Source organism: Ranitomeya imitator, chromosome 2 (assembly GCF_032444005.1).
Source record: "Ranitomeya imitator isolate aRanImi1 chromosome 2, aRanImi1.pri, whole genome shotgun sequence".
NCBI lineage: Eukaryota > Metazoa > Chordata > Amphibia > Anura > Dendrobatidae > Ranitomeya > Ranitomeya imitator.
The window spans coordinates 823,148,505-823,175,176 of NC_091283.1; the positions used below are offsets into that span (position 1 = coordinate 823,148,505).

The following is a 26,672-nucleotide window of genomic DNA, read 5'->3' on the forward strand; positions in this document are numbered from 1 at the left end:
TGCAACACCGACTGCGCCATCCACTCCCTGACATGGAAGTGACAGGCGGCGGATAACCCCTTTAAATTCCAGTGTAGATTAATAGAACGGTACTCTTCCAGTGTACCAAGATTGGACGGTGCCTGTCACAAATTAATGAGATCTGAAATGCATCTTTAAAAAAAAAAAATCCACTGTGATCCAGTGACCTTCAGAAATTAAATAAACTTTCCATTTCCCAGATTCTCAACAACCTAATATTGTAACACGCATAACACAAAGTCAGAGGATGCATAATGACTGGACATTTCCTTTATTTATTGTGGGGGATGGTTCACAAGGAATTGACCAATTTATACCACGATATCCAACTATGACTTGTATCTAAGTAGTCCGTATTCAGACGGCCACAGATTTCCCCCTTACACCAAGCAGCAGCACCATTATTTTCACTGTTGGGATGCTCATTGATAGAGGGATGTTCATAGTTAGGAATGGCTGAAGATGTGCCAGCGGACCCAGAGGTGGACTCTCCCCATTGTCATTGAGGGATAAGTATTTTAAATTAAACATAATTTCCTAAAAGATGATTATTGTAATTATGGCCACTCCAAAAAAATGCCCACAAAGGTGAATATAACCCAGAACAACGTGCTGCTTTTCTCCTTGATGCAGAGGAGTATGTCCGCACATCACCGCACTGGATCACCGTCGATTTCCCCTCAATCGTTTCTTCACCCAGAGTGGACAAGCAGAACCCAGAACCCAGAATCCATCACGCAGTCGCATCCACACCGGGGCTCGGCCTCCATTTCCCCAACCGCCAGTCAGCGCCAGGAACCAAACCAATCTTCTCTGTGTTGATGCAACACCACATTCATTCTCTGCGGCTCCATGGGAGGTGGTTTCAGAGGAAATTCTTTGCCATTGCATTCAATGTCCTGACTTTGGTCACATCGGCAACCTTGATGGAATACTCCGAGGTAGAAAGTGCGCCTCCCATTGTCACAGAGTTGTTTCTGATAGAAAAAGAGCACATTTCAGTATGAATCGTGTGAAAATGACAAGTGTGGCAAAAGCGTACACTCAACCCTAAATAAACGAGTCGGGCAGCGCAGGCATGACATCTGCAAGATGCAAAAATCGACATGTCGGGCGGTACAGTCACGTCTGACATCTGCAAGATGCAAAAAGCAACATGTTGGGCGGTACAGCCATGTCTGACATCTGCAAGATGCAAAAAGCAACGTGGCGGGCGGCACAGCCACGTCCGGCATCTGCAAGATGCAAAAAGCAACGTGGCAGGTGGTACAGCCACGTCCGGCATCTGCAAGATGCAAAAGCAACATGTCGGGCGGTACAGCCACGTCCGGCATCTGCAAGATGCAAAAAGCAACATGTCACACCAGGACATTCTATCAAACAATAAAAGCTGCACAAACAAAACCAAGAAAACAAAGCAAAATTACACTTTTTTCCCCCATCATTTCATCCAACTTGGAATTTATTTTTTTTACATTAAATAAGAACATTTATGGTGTCATTCAAAATAAATCTTATTGAAAAAAAAAAAAACCAAAAACAAGCCCTTATATGGATGTGTCCACGTAAAAATAAAGTTCTAAAAAAAAATAAAATAAAAATGAATCCAGTGGGGTCACTATGTTATGTCATTATTTTATTGGTGTTAATAAACAGAACACGGATATTGGTTTTCTTCGTGCAGTGTGCGTTACCTGTACTTCATTAACGATTCCTTGGTGGAGCGCGCAGAACAGTGGAATTCTTGAACTCCGGCACCTTCTAGAATTCTATGGAGGTTCCTCTCTGTGATTCCGCCACCTGAAGGATCAGGAAATAAAAAATATATGTAAATACAGTGAAATATTTCCAACCCCCTTAATCAAACTTGTTTTGACTGGCCGTTGATCACCCCCTTTAAAAAGACCACAATGCACTTTTGGCGCTCGTATTTAGAGTATTTTCCTTACGCTTGTGTCTTTTAGGTGACACAGACACAGTGCTTAGACAATGATGGATGATTTGCCCAATTGCAATATAATGGAATCTCAAAGATTATAAATGGCAGCTGAAATATACAACCTCAATGTGGCGTAATTTCATGCGAGTAGTTAGATTTTGGAAGACCCAGGGGTCACTTTGCCCTTCAGCTCTTATTGTCAAGGACTAAGCAAAGTTTCCTCCCCACCAATCGTCAGCAATCTGTCAGTAAGTGTTCCGTTTCCCTGCAGCGCCTCCACAGGGTTAATCAGGAATTGCATATTTTTAAATCAAAGGCTTATGTGTACAACATAGAGTACAGGAGAGGACAAGTCCTCCAGATTAACAGGCGCTATAATGTTTTCGCTCTCCACTCTGGCCAAGAGGGGAGGATCCTAAACTGGGGACCTCCGCCTCTAATAAGGGTCTGTTTGAAGACCACCACAAACTAAAGGCTCCACCTATACAATGCTGACCACCCCTAGTAGTGGCAGATCTTCTATTCCTAGGGAATATTTGGGCTCTGTCAGTAGAATGCGGCTTGTGGTTTACCTACCGGGCATTACTATGATCCGGCCTTTAGCCTGGAAGAGAAAAACATTATCACGTGACTGATGATGATAATAAAGGTAGACGGCAGAATATATTATTTATGCAGCATAAATGCTCAGTGTTTCCGATGAATTAACGCTCACATATGGCTAAATAAAGCCCCCTCACCTTACCGCAGCGTCTAGGTCCCTAGTCCTGTGTGAAGGTCTTCTAAATTATTTTAGAAAGAGGATGAAAACAAACCCCATCACCACCTCAACAACTTTTCCCTATTAAACGGTGTTTTCCAAAAACTGTTTTGGATAAAAAAAAAAATTTTTTAAGGAAAAACTGTGCTTTACTCACCCTGTCCAGGTTCAGTGCGAGGTCTCTGAAGCCAATCAGTGAGCTTAAGTATTAGCTGCAGATGATAACAGATGGACCTGAGGAGGGTGAGTGATGCTCATTTTTTTTTTTTTTTAATAAAACAAACTGCAGCCTGGGGACACGGTCTGAGCTCTCCATTGATCTCAGGAACGGGGCTCTGGAGTCTTTTTGTACGAAGCGACGACCCACACGTGTGAAGTATGCAGCAGCACCGATAAGGATATGTCGACAGGTGTGCAGTCAGCAGGTCACACGCACCCACACTAATCTGATGCCTGCTGACCGTGCACCCATCCATGCAACATCACCAGTGCCAACTGTGCGTGCGCCCTGGCAGACACATCCACACAAGGTCATCAGAAGGGCTCACCGCCCCATGTGGAAGTGAACGGCGCCAGAGGAGGCCTTTAACTCTTTCCTGCTAAAGGACCGACATATACCTCATCTCCTAGTATGGGGGGCACAACAGGTTTATCTGAGCGATCGGGCGCAGGAGCGCGGCTCTGATTGACAGCCACTCTTCTCCACTACAATAACTCCTGATTGTGCAATATAATAAAATTAAAGAAGTGATTTTTAGAAGAAAACAAATAAAAACAGGGGAACTTAAGGCCCCAAATAACTATCCTTAAGGGGTTAATATAATCTGCATTATGTTAATACATAATAGGCACAATTAATTTAGAATTTTCATCTCTAGGATAGAAGCTGAATGTTAAAAGTTCAGAGGCAACCGAGGCACCAGGCAGCCTATTATCGGCCCAGTATAACACCCCCGAGTGGGATGGGCAGATGATGGCGATATTACGGCTATGCTCATTTTTAGGACTGCAGTGAGAATAATTACCTGCTCCACGAGCCTCTTTATTAAAGGCAGACCCTCCAGTGCAGAGCTGTCGCACCCGCTGGTCAGAACCCGCTCAAACCCAAGCGAAATCAGAGTCTCCATAGCCAGTAAGGGATCATAGACCATGTCAAACGCTGCAATACAAGAGCACATGGGAGAGTTAAGGAGCGGAGATCCGTGCAGCACAGCGTCATTGCTACCATCAGTCTCCATAAAGCTCAGCTTAGGGCATGGGCACACGACTCGTCCAGGTGGATTCAGCTCTGAAGATGCTCCATACAAGTCAGTGGGAAGACTCAAAAGACACCTGGGCGTCCTATTGAGCGTTTTCGCATGAAAAACCCTAGCAGATTGTTCATTTTTGAATGGAGTTCAACAAAAACACCAATAAAAAAACAAACAAAAAAAAACAACATGCCCCAAAAATGTTAAAACAGCAAAAAAAAGGCAATAAAACAATAAAAAAAAAAAGTCAAAGAAGTGGTCAAAAAACTACCAAAAAAAGATGCATGGTGGAAAAAAAAAAAAAAAACAAAACAAACAAACAAACAAAAAAAACAAACAAACACTGGCGTTTCCAGAATTGTCATCCACTCGAAAAACTCTGGGGGTTTGTAAGGCTGGAAAAGACGTTGTGTGCACATACCCTTACATAGCATAAGTCGTCATTCTTACCTCGATGGAAAGTGACAGGAAGCGGGCGAGAAATAGCTGGAAGATGAAAGGAACAGAGTTATTCACAGAAGCTCCGTTTTAAAGGACACCTTGATGTTCCAAAAAGTACTTTCATCCCATTTTTTTCCTCTTTCATGCTGTAAACATAGTCTTATTCTAGGAGTGGGTATCAAACTGAGAACATGTCTTGAAATTTGAATTGGACAAAGACTCAATTTAATGTGGGGATGGATTTATTTATTCAATCTGAAATTGAATCTCTGCAGTGAAGGGGTTAAAAAAATAAAATAAAATAAGACAAAAATAAAATGACTTCGGGTTATGATCACAGCGTCTTTTTGCTGACTTTTTGGAGGTGAAACTATTCATTTATAAGTTCAGGGTCAAAAATATCAGAAGACACAAGATGAGATCCACCTCCTTGGCAAAAATAACCCAACCGCGGCCGCAGTATTTGTCTCACCAAGTAAATCCATGCACAGTTCTGCATCGATTCTGCCGTCTTCTGTCAGGGCTCCGAAAACCAAGCCGTCAGCGCCGTGGATTTTTGCTAGCCGGATGTCAGCTTTCATGACTTCCATCTCTCGGTCAGAGTAGAGGAAGTCTCCTCCTCGCGGCCGAATCATCACATACACGGGGATCTGCACGTACTGCTTCACCACCTGCAAAAGACCTGAAAAATGGACGAGATGATGGAGGGGCAGCTTCATCCCTTCCCCTGCTGGTGACCGGGGTTATTGTCCTCATTTGCCCATTTACATCTTTTATATATTCCCAGCCTCTATAATCAGTACAGCAGCGGCAAGCAAAGCTAAAACTGAGGGTAAGTATCATTCCTTGGCTTTAGCAGCAATTCCGCCTCTGTAACATTTACCATGACCTGGAAAACCCCTTTAATTGTACATAGAACGTTCGAAACCAAGAACAGAGGAGGTCTAACTTCTGGGAAACCCCCCAATCCTGAAAATGAAGCATAGCACTGGCTTTGTTTCACCTGCATAGCAGATGGGAAAACCCATCGTAGAGTCTCTAAAATAAGGACAGGTCGGACCACCACCAATGCAGGTCAGACCACCAAACCTAAAATAAGGACAGGTCGGACCATCACCAATGCAGGTCAGACCACCAAACCTAAAATAAGGACAGGTCGGACCATCACCAATGCAGGTCAGACCACCAAACCTAAAATAAGGACAGGTCGAATCACCACCAATGCAGTTCAGACCACCAAACCTAAAATAAGGACAGGTCGAATCACCACCAATGCAGTTCAGACCACCAAACCTAAAATAAGGACAGGTCGGACCATCACCAATGCAGGTCAGACCACCAAACCTAAAATAAGGACAGGTCGGACCATCACCAATGCAGGTCAGACCACCAAACCTAAAATAAGGACAGGTCGGACCACCACCAATGCAGTTCAGACCACCAAACCTAAAATAAGGACAGGTCGGACCATCACCAATGCAGGTCAGACCACCAAACCTAAAATAAGGACAGGTCGGACCACCACAAATGCAGGTCAGACCACCAAACCTAAAATAAGGACAGGTCGGACCATCACCAATGCAGGTCAGACCACGAAACCTAAAATAAGGACAGGTCGGACCACCACCAATGCAGGTCAGACCACCAAACCTAAAATAAGGACAGGTCGGACCATCACCAATGCAGGTCAGACCACCAAACCTAAAATAAGGACAGGTCGGACCACCACCAATGCAGTTCAGACCACCAAACCTAAAATAAGGACAGGTCGGACCTCCACCAATGCAGGTCAGACCACCAAACCTAAAATAAGGACAGGTCGGACCACCACCAATGCAGGTCAGACCACCAAACCTAAAATAAGGACAGGTCGGACCACCACAAATGCAGGTCAGACCACCAAACCTAAAATAAGGACAGGTCGGACCACCATCAATGCAGGTCAGACCAACAAACCTAAAATAAGGACAGGTCGGACCACCACCAATGCAGTTCAGACCACCAAACCTAAAATAAGGACAGGTCGGACCACCACCAATGCAGGTCAGACCACCAAACCTAAAATAAGGACAGGTCGGACCACCACCAAAAAAAAAAAAAAATCATGGCATATCCGATCACTTCACAATGCTGGAATACCCCGCTATTTATCGTGGCTGACCCTTTAGTAATACAATCTGTGGATGTGATTAGTGATGAGCGTAAGTGCTCGCTACTCAAGCTTGCATCGAGTATCGCGGGTGCCGGAGCGAGCGCCATGCTCGAGTCCCCACCTCGTATGTTTCGCAGCTAATAAAAAAAAAAAAATAATACCAAAACAACCAAAAATGTTGGCACAAAAGAGGTGAGAGGAAATCAAGAGGTTGTGAAAAAGTTAAGACCGAAGACTACAGAAAGATCCATTTTATTGTATCTCAAGATGAAATCTGGCACATCTTAAGACGATCTAGTCTAAGGCCATATTCATAGTGAAGTATTATTATTTTTATTTTTTTTAGTACCAAATCTCCAATTCATTATTTTTTTTTTTTTTTATAGGTGAAATCCACTTTGTGGCTCATATAATTTTGGGGCTTTTTTTTTTTCCCTGAAGAGGTTTTGACAAACATTTGGTGGAAAAACTAAAGTGCAATGTCAGTTGTTAGAAAGACTTCCACAAGGAAACCTCTCCAAGCTAGGCACAGTCCAATCAAAAGACAAAAAAAAAAAATCTAAGACAAAAAACTAAAACAAAAAAACAACATCAACTCTGCATGAAAAAAAACAAACAAAAACAAAACAAAAACACCTTAGAAAACTACTTCAGGAAAAGAAAAACTTCTCCAGAACCAACCGAAAGAATGGGGGAAATTTATTGAAGCGGTTTCTGCCTGCAAACTAATGATTTTTGAGCTCCATTAAAAAAAAAAAAAAAAAAAAAGGTGAAGACAACCTAGATCTGCTGAATAGTGCCCTGGAGTATTAAATCTGTCCCACTCCGCAGCTCGGGGATAAAACATTTAATATGTCCCACCAATACTCCCATAATTGGGTACAACGCACCTATGGTCGGGGTGATTCCTCCTTCCAGTAAACTGGCACATAGCTCTATACGTCCGGCACCTGATGAGAAAACAAAGCTGCAGATGAAGTCTGTGCGCAAAGAAAATCCCCCCTTAAAATAAATGAATAAAATGCATTCGCTCTTACCTCCCCTCTCAGCGTTCACTGCAGACTCGACGGAATCGACACAAACTTCCATAAGGAAACCCTGATCCGCCATCTCCCTGCATAATAACAGAGGGAAACTAACGTACATGTAGGACTCCGGACGACTCAGAAGCACAAGGAACACAAAGAGTTAAAATAGAATAGCAGTTTAGCTGTGAAGAGAAACCGGAGACCATAGTGAGGGGTCCTGGGGAAGGACTATATGAAGACGGCACCGACCCTACAGAATAAGGGGCAAGTAATGCAAAACCCACCGCTGCATCCTGGGTAATGCAATGACTGCGGGTCCTGCTGCCACAGCTGCTGCATGAGGTACGACAGTACGGAGGAGTGTATGTTTATTGGCTTAGACACCTACAGCATGGAAGGGAAAGAACTGCTACATTGTAACAGCGGGATCAACCCCCTGCACCGGACCGCCGGGATCAAAAGCACGCCGCCACGGCCAGGGATCAGCCCCGCCACGATCAAACAGCACGCTGCCATGATCAAACAGCACGCTGCCACGGCCAGGGATCAGCCCCGCCACGATCAAACAGCACCCGCCACAGCCGGGATCAGCCCCCGAGCAGCACTGCCACGATCAGACAGCACACCCCCACAGCCGGGATCAGCCCCCGAGCAGCACCGCCACAGCCGGGATCAGCCCCCGAGCAGCACCGCCAGGATCAAACAGCACGCCGCCACAGCCGGGATCAGCCCCCGAGCTGCACCGCCGGGATCAAACAGCACACCGCCACGGCCGAGATCAGCCCCCGAGCAGCACCGCCGGGATCAAACAGCACACCGCCATGGCCGGGATCAGCCCCCGAGCAGCACCGCCACGATCAAACAGCACACCACCACGGCCGGTATCAGCCTCTGAGCAGCACCACCGGGATCAAACAGCACACCGCCACGGCCGAGATCAGCCCCCGAGCAGCACCGCCGGGATCAAACAGCACACTGCCATGGCCGGGATCAGCCCCCGAGCAGCACCGCCACGATCAAACAGCACACCACCACGGCCGGTATCAGCCTCTGAGCTGCACCACCGGGATCAAACAGCATGCCGCCATGGGCGGGATCAGCCCCCGAACAGCACCGCCACGATCAAACAGCACCGCCACGATCAAACAGCACACCGCCACGGCCGGGATCAGCCCCCGCGCTAACAGAGTGGCCCAGGCTATCCCCCAGCATTCTGACATCCTGCTGTCACATCCTGCCTACAGTTCACGTGCTTACCCCTAACCCTTGCACTATACAACTGTGCAGAGCAGCAGCGAGTGACACATGACAGGGACACACAGGGGGCAGTCACCCACCTCCCGCATCCTCAGCCCGGGTCACACAGGGGGCAGTCACCCACCTCCCGGGTCACACAGGGGGCAGTCACCCACCTCCCGCATCCTCAGCCCGGGTCACACAGGGGGCAGTCACCCACCTCCCGGGTCACACAGGGGGCAGTCACCCACCTCCCGCATCCTCAGCCCGGGTCACACAGGGGGAAGTCACCCACCTCCCGCATCCTCAGCCCGGGTCACACAGGGGGCAGTCACCCACCTCCCGCATCCTCAGCCCGGGTCACACAGGGGGCAGTCACCCACCTCCCGCACCCTCAGCCCGGGTCACACGGGGGGCAGTCATCCACCTCCCGCACCCTCAGCCCGGGTCACACAGGGGGCAGTCACTCACCTCCCGCACCCTCAGCCCGGGTCACACAGGGGGCAGTCACCCACCTCCCGCATCCTCAGCCCGGGTCACACAGGGGGCAGTCACCCACCTCCCGGGTCACACAGGGGGCAGTCACCCACCTCCCGCACCCTCAGCCCGGGTCACACAGGGGGCAGTCACCCACCTCCCGCATCCTCAGCCCGGGTCACACAGGGGGCAGTCACCCACCTCCCGCACCCTCAGCCCGGGTCACACAGGGGGCAGTCACCCACCTCCCGGGTCACACAGGGGGCAGTCACCCACCTCCCGCACCCTCAGCCCGGGTCACACAGGGGGCAGTCACCCACCTCCCGCACCCTCAGCCCGGGTCACACAGGGGGCAGTCACCCACCTCCCGCACTCTCAGCCCGGGTCACACAGGGGGCAGTCACCCACCTCCCGCACCCTCAGCCCGGGTCACACAGGGGGCAGTCACCCACCTCCCGCACCCTCAGCCCGGGTCACACAGGGGGCAGTCACCCACCTCCCGCACTCTCAGCCCGGGTCACACAGGGGGCAGTCACCCACCTCCCGCACCCTCAGCCCGGGTCACACAGGGGGCAGTCACCCACCTCCCGCACCCTCAGCCCGGGTCACACAGGGAGCAGTCATCCACCTCCCGCACCCTCAGCCCGGGTCACACAGGGGGCAGTCACCCACCTCCCGCACCCTCAGCCCGGGTCACACAGGGGGCAGTCACCCACCTCCCGCACCCTCAGCCCGGGTCACACGGGGAGCAGTCACCCACCTCCCGCACCCTCAGCCCGGGTCACACGGGGAGCAGTCACCCACCTCCCGCACCCTCAGCCCGGGTCACACGGGGAGCAGTCACCCACCTCCCGCACCCTCAGCCCGGGTCACACGGGGGGCAGTCACCCACCTCCCGCACCCTCAGCCCGGGTCACACGGGGAGCAGTCACCCACCTCCCGCACCCTCAGCCCGGGTCACACGGGGAGCAGTCACCCACCTCCCGCACCCTCAGCCCGGGTCACACGGGGAGCAGTCACCCACCTCCCGCACCCTCAGCCCGGGTCACACGGGGGGCAGTCACCCACCTCCCGCACCCTCAGCCCGGGTCACACGGGGGGCAGTCACCCACCTCCCGCACCCTCAGCCCGGGTCACACAGGGGGCAGTCACCCACCTCCCGCACCCTCAGCCCGGGTCACACAGGGGGCAGTCACCCACCTCCCGCACCCTCAGCCCGGGTCACACAGGGGGCAGTCACCCACCTCCCGCACCCTCAGCCCGGGTCACACAGGGGGCAGTCACCCACCTCCCGCACCCTCAGCCCGGGTCACACAGGGGGCAGTCACCCACCTCCCGCACCCTCAGCCCGGGTCACACAGGGGGCAGTCACCCACCTCCCGCACCCTCAGCCCGGGTCACACAGGGGGCAGTCACCCACCTCCCGCACCCTCAGCCCGGGTCACACAGGGGGCAGTCACCCACCTCCCGCACCCTCAGCCTGGGTCACACAGGGGGCAGTCACCCACCTCCCGCACCCTCAGCCCGGGTCACACAGGGGGCAGTCACCCACCTCCCGCACCCTCAGCCCGGGTCACACAGGGGGCAGTCACCCACCTCCCGCACCCTCAGCCCGGGTCACACAGGGGGCAGTCACCCACCTCCCGCACCCTCAGCCCGGGTCACACAGGGGGCAGTCACCCACCTCCCGCACCCTCAGCCCGGGTCACACAGGGGGCAGTCACCCACCTCCCGCACCCTCAGCCCGGGTCACACAGGGGGCAGTCACTCACCTCCCGCACCCTCAGCCCGGGTCACACAGGGGGCAGTCACCCACCTCCCGGGTCACACAGGGGGCGGTCACCCACCTCCCGGGTCACACAGGGGGCAGTCACCCACCTCCCGCATCCTCAGCCCGGGTCACACACACATTGCATGTTTACCTCCTGTGTCACCATCCCCCACTGTCTCACCGACCAAAACACCCACTAGCCGCTGATTGGTTACCCCTCCATTCTCCGTTCCTTCCAGTTTAACGCCTCTCCCGTTCGGATTGGTTATCTAAATGCCAGTGTCGGCTCTGATTGGCTGCCTGCAGGAATCCCTTCTTCATTGGGTCGCCGTCTGACAGCGGCGCTCAGTGATTGGTCAGCAGCTTTCCTGGCGGAGCCATTGAGGGTTCGGACCTGTGACTATTCCGGAGTATTGGAGGTGGCGGTGCCGCTGTGCGAGCCTGACGCTACTTTACCTCGTGACGTGCGTGTTACGTGATGACGTTCCGTCCAACATGGCTGCGCCCATGAGTGACACTTTGGTCCTCACCGGTTAGCAGCCATATCTGCAGAGGGGAATGTAAGTGTCCGCTGTATGTGAGTGCGCTGTGTGTCCGCGGAGATCGGTGAGGTTGGGGGCTGTGCTGAGCAGAGGCCTGTCCTGCATGTAGCAGTGTCTGTCCACCGGCGCTGATAACAGGACAGGTTCAGTCTGCGGCTCCCGTATAGGAACGTCTGCGCTTCCCCGGCCGCACACACAACGCCAGTGTGCAGTACAGCAACCAATCAGAATAATGCTTTCATTTTCCAAAGGGAAATTTAAAAATAAGAACTGGAATCTGATTGGTTGCTTGATTGCCATGTGTTACCTGGAAAACAATTTGATAATTCACTTTGAATAACTTTTATAGATATGATTGTGCAAAGTGTTAGGTCCGTCCTTCCCCGCTCCCCCAATAGTCACAGCAGCCCCTTTCTGCTCCCCCAAAAGTCACAGCAGCCCCTCTGCTCCCCCCAATAGTCACAGCAGCCCCTCTGCTCCCCCAATAGTCACAGCAGCCCCTTTCCGCTCCCACCAATAGTCACAGCAGCCCCTTTCTGCTCCCACCAATAGTCACAGCAGCCCCTTTCTGCTCCCTCCATTAGTCACAGCAGCCCCTTTCTGCTCCCTCCATTAGTCACAGCAGCCCCTTTCCGCTCCCCCAATGGTCACAGCAGCCCCTTTCCGCTCCTCCCAATGGTCACAGCAGCCCCTTTCTGCTCCCACCAATAGTCACAGCAGCCCCTTTCTGCTCCCTCCATTAGTCACAGCAGCCCCTTTCCGCTCCCCCAATGGTCACAGCAGCCCCTTTCCGCTCCTCCCAATGGTCACAGCAGCCCCTTTCTGCTCCCGCCATTAGTCACAGCAGCCCCTTTCCGCTCCCCCAATGGTCACAGCAGCCCCTTTCCGCTCCTCCCAATGGTCACAGCAGCCCCTTTCTGCTCCCACCAATAGTCACAGCAGCCCCTTTCTGCTCCCTCCATTAGTCACAGCAGCCCCTTTCTGCTCCCCCAATAGTCACAGCAGCCCCTTTCCGCTCTTCCCAATGGTCACAGCAGCCCCTTTCTGCTCCCGCCATTAGTCACAGCAGCCCCTTTCTGCTCCCCCAATAGTCACAGCAGCCCCTTTCCGCTCCTCCCAATGGTCACAGCAGCCCCTTTCTGCTCCCCTCAATGGTCACAGCAGCCCCTCTGCTCCCCTCAATGGTCACAGCAGCCCCTTTCCACTCTGCTCAATGATCACATCAACCTGCCTTTTATAAATATTTATTATTATTAGTTCCGCTTCTAGCCGGTTTGCTAAGTATTTCTCCCTGTGGGGTATTGTTGGGTTTTAAACATTCCACACATATTGCCATTGAGACTGATTACGCACCAGACTGATGGACTGAAAACCTGATTCTTTTTTTTTTTTCTCTTAATAGGTGAATTTTCAGGACAGTTTGTGAAGTTGTATTCTCTGATCCGGCGTAATCAGAGGAAGCCAAGAATGCTTTTATTGAGTCTTCGCTCCAGCCTGTCCCACTGTAGAGTGCAAGCTGTGCGCTTCATTCACTCAAAAGGAGGAAAGGTAAATGCTCGTATGCATTATTACTTCTATGTTTCTCACCCTGCCACTTAATATATTTGTTCTGCAGGAAGCGTGATGCCAAAATGTTGATTAGTATAAAAATGTGTTCTTGCTATGTGTGTGTGTGTGTGTGTATCTATAATATAACGCTGGGAGCGTCACTCTGTCCGAAGCCTCTATAGACTGCGCAAGCGCCGGCGCAGTCTGGGCCTCACAGAGCGACGCTCCCGGGAGATCGCGGTATGCGTAAACACTGAACACACACCGCGATCTCCACCGCAGAAGCAGGGACCGCCAGGAGGGTGAGTATCGGCCTATATTCACCTGTCCCCGTTCCATCGCTGAGCGGCGTCATCTTCCCGGTCTTCGGCCTGTGACCTTCAGTTCAGAGGGCGCGATGACGCGCTTAATGCGCGCCGGCGCCGCCCTCTGACTGAACAGTCACAGCCAGGAGACCGGGAAGATGGCGGCGCTCAGCGATGGAACGCCGGACAGGTGAGTATAGTAAGTGCTGGGGGGCCTGAGCTGGCGGCGATACCGGCACCTGACCCCCACAGCGCGCCGGTGTCCCCGCCTGCTCAGGCCCCCCAGCACTCGGCGCCGAGCGGGTCAGAGGCAGTATGGGGACGCAGGATGGAGCAGCACATAAGGATGGGGACGCAGGATGGAGCAGCACATAAGGATGGGGACGCAGGATGGAGCAGCACATAAGGATGGGGACGCAGGATGGAGCAGCACATAAGGATGGGGACGCAGGATGGAGCAGCACATAAGGATGGGGACGCAGGATGGAGCAGCACATAAGGATGGGGACGCAGGATGGAGCAGCACATAAGGATGGGGACGCAGGATGGAGCAGCACATAAGGATGGGGACGCAGGATGGAGCAGCACATAACAGTATGGGGACGCAGGATGGAGCAGCACATAAGGATGGGGACGCAGGATGGAGCAGCACATAAGGATGGGGACGCAGGATGGAGCAGCACATAACAGTATGGGGACCCAGGATGGAGCAGCACATAAGGATGGGGACGCAGGATGGAGCAGCACATAACAGTATGGGGACCCAGGATGGAGCAGCACATCAGGATGGGGACGCAGGATGGAGCAGCACATAAGGATGGGGACGCAGGATGCAGCATGAACATAAGGATGGGGACGCAGGATGCAGCATGAACATAAGGATGGGGACGCAGGATGCAGCATGAACATAAGGATGGGGACGCAGGATGCAGCAGCACATAAGGATGAGGATGCAGCATGAACATAAGGATGGGGACGCAGGATGCAGCAGCACATAAGGATGGGGACGCAGGATGCAGCATGAACATAAGGATGGGGACGCAGGATGGGAGCAGCACATAAGGATGGGGACGCAGGATACAGCAGCACATAAGGATGGGGACGCAGGATGGAGCAGCACATAAGGATGGGGACGCAGGATGCAGCAGCACATAAGGATGGGGACGCAGGATGCAGCATGAACATAAGGATAGGGACGCAGGATGCAGCATGAACATAAGGATGGGGACGCAGGATGCAGCAGCACATAAGGATGGGGACGCAGGATGCAGCAGCACATAAGGATGGGGACGCAGGATGCAGCAGCACATAAGGATGGGGACGCAGGATGGAGCAGCACATAAGGATGGGGACGCAGGATGGAGCAGCACATAAGGATGGGGACGCAGGATGGAGCAGCACATAAGGATGGGGACGCAGGATGGAGCAGCACATGACAGGATGGGGACGCAGGATGGAGCAGCACATACCAGGATGGAGACAATATACCAATATAAATGCTCGCCACCCGGGCGTAGAACGGGTTCAATAGCTAGTATATGTATATCAGTGTCACATATAAGGTCTTTTGCTGTGAGCCAAATGAACCTCCAGAGGAGATTAGCTGGCATGTAGGGTTCATTTCACCCCCCAATAGTCATGTCAGTCCTTCTCTGCTCTGCTGCCATTGGTAACAGCTCCAGCAGTCCTAGCAGCAGCTCTCCTCTTCCCCAGTAGTCCTAGCAGCCCCTCCACACTCTCCCATTAGCCATAGTGGCGATCACTGGCCTAATTGGAAGCAGGAGTTTATCTTTGTAACACAGCACGATTTAACATTCTGCGCTTCACCTCTCTGTCCAATACTAAATGTAATGTGTCAGACTGGGGTACAGCGGGGGCCCACCAGAGGAAATAATTCTTTAGGCTCTGCCCCAATTTGCAATTTTATGCATGGACCCCCTTCAGGCTACATTCTCACTGCACATATTCACTGATTTAAAGTGCTGGGAGGTCGTACATTTCACTCTTGCATGGTAAAACTTGCATGAAATAAATTGACATGTTGCGGATGTCAAACTCGCAGCTCCTGTAAATTTACGCTGCGGATGTTTTTGCAGCATGTGCGTGAGATTTCTTAAAATTTCATACGCTCTGCTGGATTCTCCGCAAGGAAATACACAGTGGAAAGTTCTCTTTTCTTCTACTCTTTACTCTGTACATGGGTCATGCCATCAGTAATAACGCAAGAGGCCCTCTCTGCCTTGTGGCCGTGCTTACTGCCTGCAGATGACCGTCCTCTGTGTTTTATTAGAGCCCCAGCATTCAGTGGAAGCAAACGGTGCAGAGAAGATGGGACAGCAGCGCCGTGTCAGAAGTGGGCTCTCAGTCCAGAGCTGCAGTGGGATCTGGACCGAACTCCGCCGCCGAACGTGTCATGGGCCGTTGGCTTCTTGCTTGCAGCGGTATGGTCGCCGGAGCTGTGATCCTCGGGGGAGTAACTAGGTAAGTGCCATTATAAGGTCCCAGAATACAGGAGCCCAGCAGTCAGTGTGCACACAGCGGGGAGATTTCTCCAGCTTATGCTGAGCGTGCAGGGTGGTCACAGGATGTCTCCACTGAAATATCTTTGAGAATAAAAAAATATATATTTAATTAAATATTATATGTAACTTGGCGCAATGTCCGGTGATCACCTTAATGCTTCTTGGGCTCCAGATACATTCAGGAAAGCTGGGTGACAACCCGTGTGGACACTGTAGTGATATCTGCCCTGGTTGTCATTCGGCTTTCGAAGAAAATGATATTTGTGTTCTTTAAACCAACTGGGAATTGAAATGTTTTCCCACTTTATGCTCTGAAGGTTGACAGAGTCCGGACTTTCAATGGTCGATTGGCACCTGGTCAAAGAAATGAAACCACCGGGAACGCGGGAAGAATGGGAGGCCGAATTTCAGAAATACCAGCAATTCCCAGAATTCAAAATGTAAGACCAGACTACACAGAAACATGTCAGGAATGACTGGCTGCGGAACGACTACGTGGGCTCCCAGCGAGATACTATTTCCATTTCTCTTGAGACCCATTGACCGCTCATGTAGAGACACCGCTATAGGCAGTGCATCATGAGGGTCCCTGCGACAAGAGGAAATAAGTATCCATCATGGAGAATGAGATTAAAGGCTCTGAACCAAAACTAGAAGTGATCAACTCCGATTGCTGGGGGTCCGATTACTGGTTCCCTCTCTAGTCATGACCATAGAGCAGAGGCCGATCATGTGCTCCATTCATTCCCCTTGGGACCACCAGAAATAGACGAGCAGTGCATGTGGCTGGTCTCCTGCAATCCCATTAAGAATGAGTGGACTGGAGGAGCATTCGAGCAGGGCTCTCCAGAACCCTCCAGTGGTCGAACCTCCAGCGATTGGAAGTTACTCCTTATCCAACGGATAAGCGATAACCTCCAAACTTTCTTCCACCCCTCCCTTTAAAGGGAGTCTGTCAGCAAAAAAAAATGACAATTCATACCAAGCACAGGCGCTCTGTGCACCCGAGATGTGGCATCTTCTCACCTACTTATCTTCCATCTACTGAATCTCCGCTCTTCTCTGACTCTTCTAATGCCAGAGCTGTCTATCAAGGAATATGGCGGCGGAGGTAGATGGGGAAAAAAGTAAGTGGGAAGGTGCCCTGAACGCCCAAACGCATCTACGGTGCACAGAGCGACTGTGCTTGGTTTGACATCTTCTGCTGACAGATTTTAAAGGGATTCCAGGAAGAAAAAGTGATTACTAGACAAAACAACAAAATATAAGTATACATTAATATGTGTTGATGTATGTAAATTTATGGGAATACAAGTTTTTACTAAGACAGATCTGTCAGGAAAGCGCACTGTATTACACGGCGATACAGATGCAGAGGCAATGATAACGATGCTTTGCTGATATTGTGCAGAGCTCTTATTCCAGTGAATGGGACCCTTGCATTGTATTGTTAAAATTGTATCATAGGAGCATCTTTGTTTATGGCCGGCTCTGTCTAATCGCTCAGCTGACGCACTTCTCTTATCTAAATATACATTCTAATTTTTTTTATCGCTTTTTTACCTTCAGTCTAAATCACAACATGACCCTGAATGAGTTCAAGTTCATCTGGTACATGGAGTACTCCCATCGTATGTGGGGCCGGGCGGTCGGCCTGGCTTACATCCTGCCCGCCGTTTACTTCTGGAGGAAGGGATGGTTTACCCGGAGGATGAAGGGAACCGTGCTGGGTCTGTGCGGATTTGTTTGCTTCCAGGTAAAAGACTGAATGAAGGAGAAGGGATAAAGGAATGGCTGCCTTCCCGGGGCAGAGATTTATAACATCATGTTTTATCGATCTGTCTCTTTCCAGGGGCTGCTGGGCTGGTACATGGTGAAGAGTGGATTAGAAGAGAAGCCGGATTCCTACGACGTGCCCCGTGTCAGTCAGTACCGCCTGGCCGCACATTTAGGTTCCGCTCTCGTTCTCTATTGTGCGAGTCTTTGGACGGGATTATCTCTTCTTCTGCCCAGACATAAGGTATTCTTGTGATAATATTCGCTGTCTGAAAGTTTTATTTATTTATTTTTTTCCTATACACAAACTGAAATGTGCACCCTGCCCGATAATCGGAGATTATGAGATTCTTTTCTGGACCTAAAATGATAAGAAACAGCTATTTGTTAGGTTACTGATCTTCTACCTGCCTCATGCCGGGGGCTGCAGGAAGAGCTGGGAGATGAAATCTTACAACATTTGGGAACTACTTCTATAGGTCATTAGGTAAAGAGAAATCCAGCATCTGGAAAATCCATAAATTCACTTTATTAGATCCATGTAAAAACAGAATGTCACATGAAATGATGAAAGACCTGCCGGTCTGAAACGCGTTTGCCAATCCGTTATCCCCCAATGGGATTCTGACATTTTTCGACATTCTGTTTTTACATGGAATCTAATAAAGTGAATGATTTTCTGGATGCTGAATTTCTTTTTACCTGATTGCATTTTCCCTGTGGCAGTACTGGTTTCCGTGCATCGGATCTCCAAGCGGGTGAGCTGACTATTTTTTTTTCATTTTTTGCCGCACTTCTGTTGCTCATTCCCTGATTTATCAAGCTGCGTTTTTTTTGTTTTTTTTGTTGCTTGATTGAAATTAAGAGGTGAAGATTTATCCTGTTATTTTTGCTATAATGATCACATTTTCTTTTTTTTTTCCTTAAACAGTTAATTGAAACGAGTCAGCTGCTGAAGTTGAGGAAGTTCACCCACTGGACGGCGGGTCTCGTCTTCCTTACCGCGCTCTCAGGTACTGCTCATATAAAGTGTGTACCAAGTTTAGTAATTTAAGAAAGGAAACTTGTCTGGTGATTCTTGCCACCAGCCATGGGCAGCATAAATCGGGGATGGGCTTCCTCTTGTCGGGTAGCGGAGCTTCTCCCAGCCCGGCTCACCTTGTCTGACCGGTCTCTCCCTAGTCACAGACACCTGTAAATCTAGAAAAAATGTCAGCTCTGATGACCACGGCCGTGCTAGAGAAAAGTATCCCAGGAAACTTCCAGAGAAGACTGTCTGCGGTGCACGCATGTATGTACTGGTCTGGCTGTTAGGTCAAAAAGCTCTCAATGGTCCAAAAGAGGGATGTTCTCCAGTATGTTTAAGGGTTTTTCTACCTGAAACGCGTTAGTATTATGTTTTTTTTTTTTTTTATATGTGCACATTCTGCCAATTTTTTTTATCTTATATGATTAACAGCTAAGTTTGAACTGCTTTACGTTGGTGCTGGAGAACATCACCTTTTTATACCATTGAGACCTGTTAGTCTGGACGTCTGGTCTCCCCATTCAGAAGTAGGAAAATGTTTTGTGGCATCAGCTGTTATACGTTCATGTGACTCCATTGTCCATAGATTATGCAATCTGAAAGGCTGTGTGCACCACATAATTATTTTAATTTGTTTCTTAAATGCAAAATTAAGCTAATTTCTATGTACTTTTCAGTAAAGATTTTCTACCATTTTGCTGCTGCAGAGCATCTGTAAGCTCCGCTGAGAGCTCTGCAGAAATATCAGAAACCCGCCAGAGCTATCTCCTGCCCCTGACGGCCTTCTTTGCTGTATCCCCTCCTATCTCTGTTAGACTTAGCTGCAGGGAGATGAAGGAGGTGGTTGGACATAGATCAGCAGTGGAGAGGGGAGAAAGTATGTAAAGTTCTATGGAAAGCAGATAAATCAGACTGTAGTCATTTAGGAAAACAAATAGGAAATAAGTGTGGGATAGAAGCTGTGCTAATATGAGATAATGCAGACAGCAGCACCCTGGATACAGACAAGAGCTCACATTCAGCCTATATTCCTGGGAGAGACATTCCCAAAAGAGAAAAATGTGACCCTTGCAAACTGCAGATCATGGGGGTCTGAAAATGAATGAAGCAATGAAGATTGCAGTGCAATTCACGAAGTACATAAGTACATGTAAAAATATTTTTTTTTCCTTGTCAACATGAACTGTCCTTCATCAAAGTGCTCTAAGCCTAAAAAATGTATGAGCACGCCACTGAGCTGCCACGTTTTATAGGCATTGTCGGTGATGGATATGACAGATTTGTAGCTTACTTGACTTTTTATGTAAATCTGAGTGAGGTCTATACGGTACATCTACAGTATATAGTGTCCGTACAGATCATCGTGGGTAATATGCAATATATGGTCTTATTCTATCTCTGACTACAGGAGCCTTTGTGGCCGGACTGGATGCCGGACTCGTTTACAATTCCTTTCCTAAGATGGGGGAGCGTTGGATCCCGGATGATCTTCTTGCTTTCTCTCCAACCCTGAGAAACATCTTTGAGAATCCAACAACCGTACAATTCGATCACCGCATCCTTGTAAGTCATTAACGGTGTTAACACTTGAATCTATCCCATGCACACTCACAAGCTGTCAATCATTCATGAGGACCGCCCACTGGACTCATAAGCCCACAGTCAGCCAGGATTTAAATCAATGAATTGTTTCTCTTTTTTTTTTTTTTTTTCAGACTATTTACTGTATAATAGTATCCCACCCAGTGCCTGACAGGCATAATACCAGGAATATATAGTGATGTACATGGATGATCCGGGGGCCATTGTTAGACCCAAATACAGCAGCACCAATCAGCTTAGGAGCGTTCTCGCTCTATATCAGGTGCTGTGTTTGATTGCAGCATCTAAGGAGTTAAACGTGGCAAGTAGTGGCATGTTGTCTGTATAACGTCTGCACATGGTGGATGGAGGACAGCTCCTACTATGGCCGCTCATATTATAAGCATATAATTACGTGCTGAAGCTCAGGAATGGTTAAATGCAGTATATAATGGGGAGGAATACTGGGAGATGCATATCTGTGCCTTCTAGAGATGTGAGAAAAAAATTTGCTGGACCCAGTGGAGCAGCTCTGTGGCCGCTGGACGGGAGTCCTACGAACTGCCTCCTGCCTGCCGGCATCTGCGGCTCCTCTTTAGATTTTCTGGCTGACGTCATCGTTCCAGTGTGACCTATAAACTTTTTATCTCCGGTCCGGTTAATTAATAGGGTAGCCGTGGATGACGGCGGGTCGGAGACTGTTTGTAGGCCTCCCGTCCAGCTGCGACAGAAGACCTGGCTCCTGTAAATGGATTCGCTCATCTCTATTGTTTACACACAAATATTTCATGTATTTACTTCACTTTCATGTCGGTTTTCTGCATATTGTTTTATTGCTATTTTTTTTATATCTTTGTTTTTAGGGGATCAGCTCAGTAGCGGCCATCACTGGCTTATATTACTATTCCCGAAAGATTCCTCTGCCTCGAAGGGCAAGACTCGCTGTGAACTCTCTCATCGCTGTGGCCTATTTGCAGGTAGCGTACGACATTGCCGATTATTCCTACTGTGGACCGGTGTTAGGGCATTTTAGGAAAGGCGAAGACTCGCCGTCATCTATAGACATTTAGATATCCGTTTTTAGGCTAAAAATCCCATTAGTTATCGCTGTTAACCCCTTCACACTGCGGCTTGTAACGAATCACACCATTTACTATACTGAAAAATATGGAAAAAAAATGGAGGCATTGAAATGGTGGGGGGCAATGAGAGCCCTTAAGGACATCTGGGCCGTATCTCGCTCCTTTTAACCCCTTCATGACCGGGGGATTTTTTGTTTTTCCGTGTTCGTTTTTCGCTCCCCTCCTTCCCAGAGCCATAACTTTTTTATTTTTCCGTCAATTTGGCCATGTAAGGGCTTATTTTTTGCGGGACGAGTTGTACTTTTGAACGACATCATTGGTTTTAGCATGTCGTGTACTAGAAAACGGGAAAAAAATTCCAAGTGCGGTGAAATTGCAAAAAAAGTGCAATCCCACATTGGTTTTTTGTTTGGCTTTTTTGCTAGGTTCACTAAATGCTAAAAATGACCTGACATTATGATTCTCCAGGTCAGTACGAGTTCATACATTTCAAAAAACCTGATCTGCACATCCAAACATAGACACAGTGTGAACAGGTGCTGAACCCAGAGTCGCCAACTCGTATATATTTAAGTAAATAGGGCAGCACACTGCAGCGCCAAAACATGCAAACTTGAAAACACAAAATTTGAACTGCATTACTGCACTGAAAATATGAAAAATGAGAGCTTTTAGCGCATAAAAATGGCCAATTTTATGTGTACCTCGTAGCCACGATAAGGCATCTCTCTTATACGAGGCCCTACGCTTGACCTACCTCTCTGAGAATAAACGTCTCCATCTGAATGGGTACATGTGAAACCTCTCCTTGGACTCAAATTCTCTCTCACTGTGGAGACGTTTATTCTCAGAGAGGTAGGTCAAGCGTAGGGCCTCGTATAAGAGAGATGCCTTATCGTGGCTACGAGGTACACATAAAATTGGCCATTTTTATGCGCTAAAAGCTCTCATTTTTCATATTTTCAGTGCAGTAATGCAGTTCAAATTTTGTGTTTTCAAGTTTGCATGTTTTGGCGCTGCAGTGTGCTGCCCTATTTACTTAAATATATACGAGTTGGCGACTCTGGGTTCAGCACCTGTTCACACTGTGTCTATGTTTGGATGTGCAGATCAGGTTTTTTGAAATGTATTCTCTAGCCTTCTGATCGTGCACTCCCCGCCTCCTAGCTTCAGGTGTTTTAATTATAATAGGTCCAATACCCCTCCACAGTGAGAGAGAATTTGAGTCCAAGGAGAGGTTTCACATGTACCCATTCAGATGGAGACGTTTATTCTCAGAGAGGTAGGTCAAGCGTAGGGCCTCGTATAAGAGAGATGCCTTATCGTGGCTACGAGGTACACATAAAATTGGCCATTTTTATGCGCTAAAAGCTCTCATTTTTCATATTTTCAGTGCAGTAATGCAGTTCAAATTTTGTGTTTTCAAGTTTGCATGTTTTGGCGCTGCAGTGTGCTGCCCTATTTACTTAAATAAGTACGAGTTCATAGACACCTAACATGACTAGGTTATTTTTTATCTAAGTGGTGAAAAAAAATTCCAAACTTTGCTAAAAAAAAAAAAATTGCGCCATTTTCCAATACTCGTAACGTCTTCATTTTTCATCATCTGGGGTCGGTTGAGGGCTTATTTTTTGCGTGCCGAGATGACGTTTTTAATGATAGCATTTCGGTGCAGATACGTTCTTTTGATCGCCCGTTATTGCATTTTAATGCAATGTCGCGGCGACCAAAAAAACGTAATTCTGGCGTTTCGAGTTTTTTTCCCGCTACGCTGTTTAGCGATCAGGTTAATACTTTTTTTTATTTGATAGATCGGGCGATTCTGAGCGCGGCGATACCAAATATGCGTAGATTTGATATTTTTTGTATTGATTTATTTTGATTGGGGCGAAAGGGGGGTGATTTAAACTTTTATGTTTTTTTTTTTATTTTTTTCACATTTTTTTTAAACTTTTTTTTTAAACTTTTGCCATGCTTCAATAGCCTCCATGAGAGGCTAGAAGCAGGCACAACGCGATCACCTCTGCTACATAGCAGCGATCTGCTGATCGCTGCTATGTAGCAGAATTGCACGTGTGCTGTGAGCGCCGACCACTCGTCGCTCACAGCGACGGGCAATCAGTAACCATAGAGGTCTCAAGGACCTCTATGGTTACCATTCACAAGCATCGCCGACCCCCGATCATGTGACGGGGGTCGGCGATGACGTCATTTCCGGCCGCCCGGCCGGAAGCGGTAGTTAAATGCCGCTGTCTGCGTTTGACAGCGGCATTTAACTAGTTAATAGGTGCGGGCAGATCGCGATTCTGCCCGCGCCTATTACGGGCACATGTCAGCTGTTCAAAACAGCTGACATGTCCCGGCTTTGGTGCGGGCTCACCGCGGAGCCCTGCATCAAAGCAGGGGAGCCGGCATCGGACGGTATAGTACGTCCGATGCCGGTAAGGGGTTAATACCACTTTAACCTTCGTCAGGCTGCATAATTTTACAACGTTAACAGGCTGCAGAGGTACAATTGTACCTTCATATATATTAGATTGAAATTTGGCCAATATATTCTGGATCAAAACTGCAGAGATGTCACGAAATTTCAGCCCTCTACGGCTTTTCGAAAAAAAAAAGTTATTGCAATTTTAAAACGGAATAGTTAGAATTGTACCTACTCAGCCGGATGAAGGTTAATACATCGAAAACAGCATTTAAGAGGATAAACGGGAGAGATGGTAATTGGCACCGGTCACTGTTGTTACAGGCAGATGTCGGCTGTATAGCACAGCCAGCATCTGCAGATTGTGGTTCATTCTCTGCGCCTGAGCCTTCTCCATACCCCTACACCCAACGTGTGAGCTACATATACATGGGGGTTAATAGTTTAGGACATATCCTTATAATGTTTCTTCTTTCTTCTCAGGTCACGTTGGGCATCAGCACTCTGCTCTTGTACGTCCCTACATCTCTAGCTGCTACCCACCAGTCCGGCTCGCTCGCTCTCCTCAGTATGGCTATCTGGCTCATGAACGAACTCCGGCGTCTTCCAAAGTAGCAGCTGAGAAGTGGAAAGATTTTTTTTTTTTCATTTGTAATCATGAAAACATTTTTCAATATGACTATTTATCCACGGTGGAAAAGATTGGTCTTTTTATTCTTTTCTTTTTATTCTATTTTTTTTTTCCTTTTCTAAATAAAGACTATTTGGTCCATAAATGATTTACAGCTGTACATATACTTTTCTTGTTTTCTTTCTAAAATGTAATGTTTTATTTTTATAGAATTTTTCTTTAAATATATGCATTTTCATGTTATTTGCCAAATCTTTATTGTGTAGAGTCCAAATAAAAAAGTAATAGCATTTTTGTAATGGAATAACATATTCTATTGATGATACAGATGCATAGTAGTGTTACCCCCTCAACTATTGTAACTTAGAGGGGTTGTCCCTTTCAGAAAATCTTGGTCCCCAGGTGAAGTTTGTTATAAAAAAAAAAAGCAAAAATTAGCCATTCTTTACTCACCTTTACCAGGTCCAACTTTTTTAACTACCTGTCGAACAGATTTTGATCTAAAGGCTATATTATACTCCACAGCTGCAGTCACAATTCTGCTGCATATTAATGAAAACATTGAACAAACGTCTAGTCGGATTTACCCTTAACTGCTTAGCTGAGCTCTAATGGATAGGACAATTCTCTACTCGCCCAACCTGACTGACAGCCGCAGCTTGTACTGAGCAGTGTCAGAACTCAGCAGGGAGGAGGGACACTGAGGAGCTGTCAGTCAAGCTAGGTAGGCGGATAGTAAGTTAAACTTCTATAAAGTGTTAGGTCAGAGACAGACTGCCGTATAACTCGTGCGAGGATCGCATCGCACTGCACGCACTGGCCCGGCACCTCTCCTGACCCGAGCAAGACAGTATGAGGTATTTCTATGCAGCTGTCAAGCTCGGGTCAGGAGAGCCGACAGCCAGTACGAGGTTTACGATGCGATTCTCGCACGAGATATACGGCAGTCTGTCTCTGCCCTTAGAGCGATTCTGATATTGATACACAAAGTAAGTACTCCAGCCTCAACAGGCATAAGAGATCTGGTTAGTAAGCATGCAGTTTGTATCTTGAAATCTGGTGGCTAAAGACATTCACAACTATTTTTTTTTACTGTGTCAATGCATCTAAAGTCAAACCAGAAATAAGTTTGCAATAGATCTTGCTTTTTAAAGGGAACCTGTTGCATCCTTTTTTGGCACTAAACTGCCCCCAATGTCCTGGCAGCGATGCACATTGCATCACTAACATGTTTATATCAAGGAAAACGTCCCAGAATTTTTTGCAAAAAAAAAATAAATCACTTTTTATACTTTGATTGCCCCACATACCTCCTGTTTCAGTCATGGGGGTGGAGATCTCTAGCTTTACAGTCACGGTCAGACTAATGCTTTTTCAAATGTCTCCATGCCCATCGCATTATTATTCCTTCCTCTCACTGCTCCCTATGTCACTGCAATCTTCCAGCAGATCCCGCTCTTGTACAATGACGCTCAGCTTTCCGAGCACGGGCACTGAATCTGGGTGTACGTCCCAGCTTCATATCCTATGTGTGCGTGCTCTGGAGCCGCTGAGCGTCAGTGGCTGGTGGACTCCTCTATCATTATTTTAATCACATGATGTCATAGACCTGATGGAAAAGAGAAGAATTCGCTAGGTAGAAAAATAAAATGAGCAAGTGTGCAGAATCAGAACAGCGCCGTACATTGTGTTGTGGCCAATCTAAGGTACTGCAACTTGATCCCTATTGAAGTGAATGGGAGCGGAGCTGCAGTACTCAGATATGACCACTTCACAGTTAGTGGAGCTGTGCTGTACACTGGTTACATATCGGCTGATCGGTGGGGTGCCGAGTGTTTGACCTCCACCAAACTAATATTGATGACTAGTGATGAGCGAATATACTCGTTACTTGGGATTTTTCGAGCACGCTCGGGTGTCCTCCGAGTATTTTTTTTAGTGCTCGGAGATTTAGTTTTCCTCAGCTGAATGATTTACCTCTCTTAGCCAGCTTGATTACATGTGGGGATTCCCTAGCAACCAGGCAACCCCCACATGTACTTATGCTGGCTGACAGATGTAAATCATTCAGCTGCGGCGAAGAAAACTAAATCTCTGTGTGTGCTCTGGAAATCTCAAGTAACGAGTATATTCGCTCATCACTATTGATGACCTA

General features: G+C 48.4%; 2 protein-coding genes across 7 annotated transcripts; one reads left to right on the forward strand and one right to left on the reverse strand.

Annotated features, from left to right (window-relative positions):
* Nucleotides 1-276: 276 nt before the first annotated feature.
* CUTC (cutC copper transporter) lies at nt 277-11,529 on the reverse strand. 6 transcript variants are annotated; one of them, XM_069753978.1, is made up of 9 exons: nt 11,291-11,529; nt 7,601-7,677; nt 7,454-7,513; nt 4,884-5,093; nt 4,421-4,456; nt 3,746-3,879; nt 2,537-2,564; nt 1,716-1,821; nt 277-998 (listed from the first exon to the last, which is right to left on the reverse strand). In XM_069753978.1, the coding sequence occupies exons 1-9, from the start codon at nt 11,296-11,298 to the stop codon at nt 887-889; spliced, it is 771 nt and encodes a 256-aa protein (XP_069610079.1). In that variant the 5' UTR covers nt 11,299-11,529; the 3' UTR covers nt 277-886. The 6 variants fall into 6 exon arrangements, with proteins under 6 accessions (XP_069610079.1, XP_069610081.1, XP_069610080.1 ...); XM_069753980.1 differs by having other exon boundaries at nt 11,227-11,304; XM_069753979.1 differs by lacking the exon at nt 11,291-11,529 and adding an exon at nt 11,214-11,233.
* On the forward strand, nt 11,503-24,807 carry COX15 (cytochrome c oxidase assembly homolog COX15). Its single transcript, XM_069753976.1, has 10 exons — nt 11,503-11,635; nt 13,020-13,165; nt 15,761-15,951; nt 16,310-16,432; nt 17,562-17,748; nt 17,845-18,012; nt 18,700-18,781; nt 20,204-20,358; nt 21,240-21,353; nt 24,370-24,807. The coding sequence occupies exons 2-10, from the start codon at nt 13,085-13,087 to the stop codon at nt 24,499-24,501; spliced, it is 1,233 nt and encodes a 410-aa protein (XP_069610077.1). The 5' UTR covers nt 11,503-11,635; nt 13,020-13,084; the 3' UTR covers nt 24,502-24,807.
* The last annotated feature ends 1,865 nt before the right edge of the window (nt 24,808-26,672 follow it).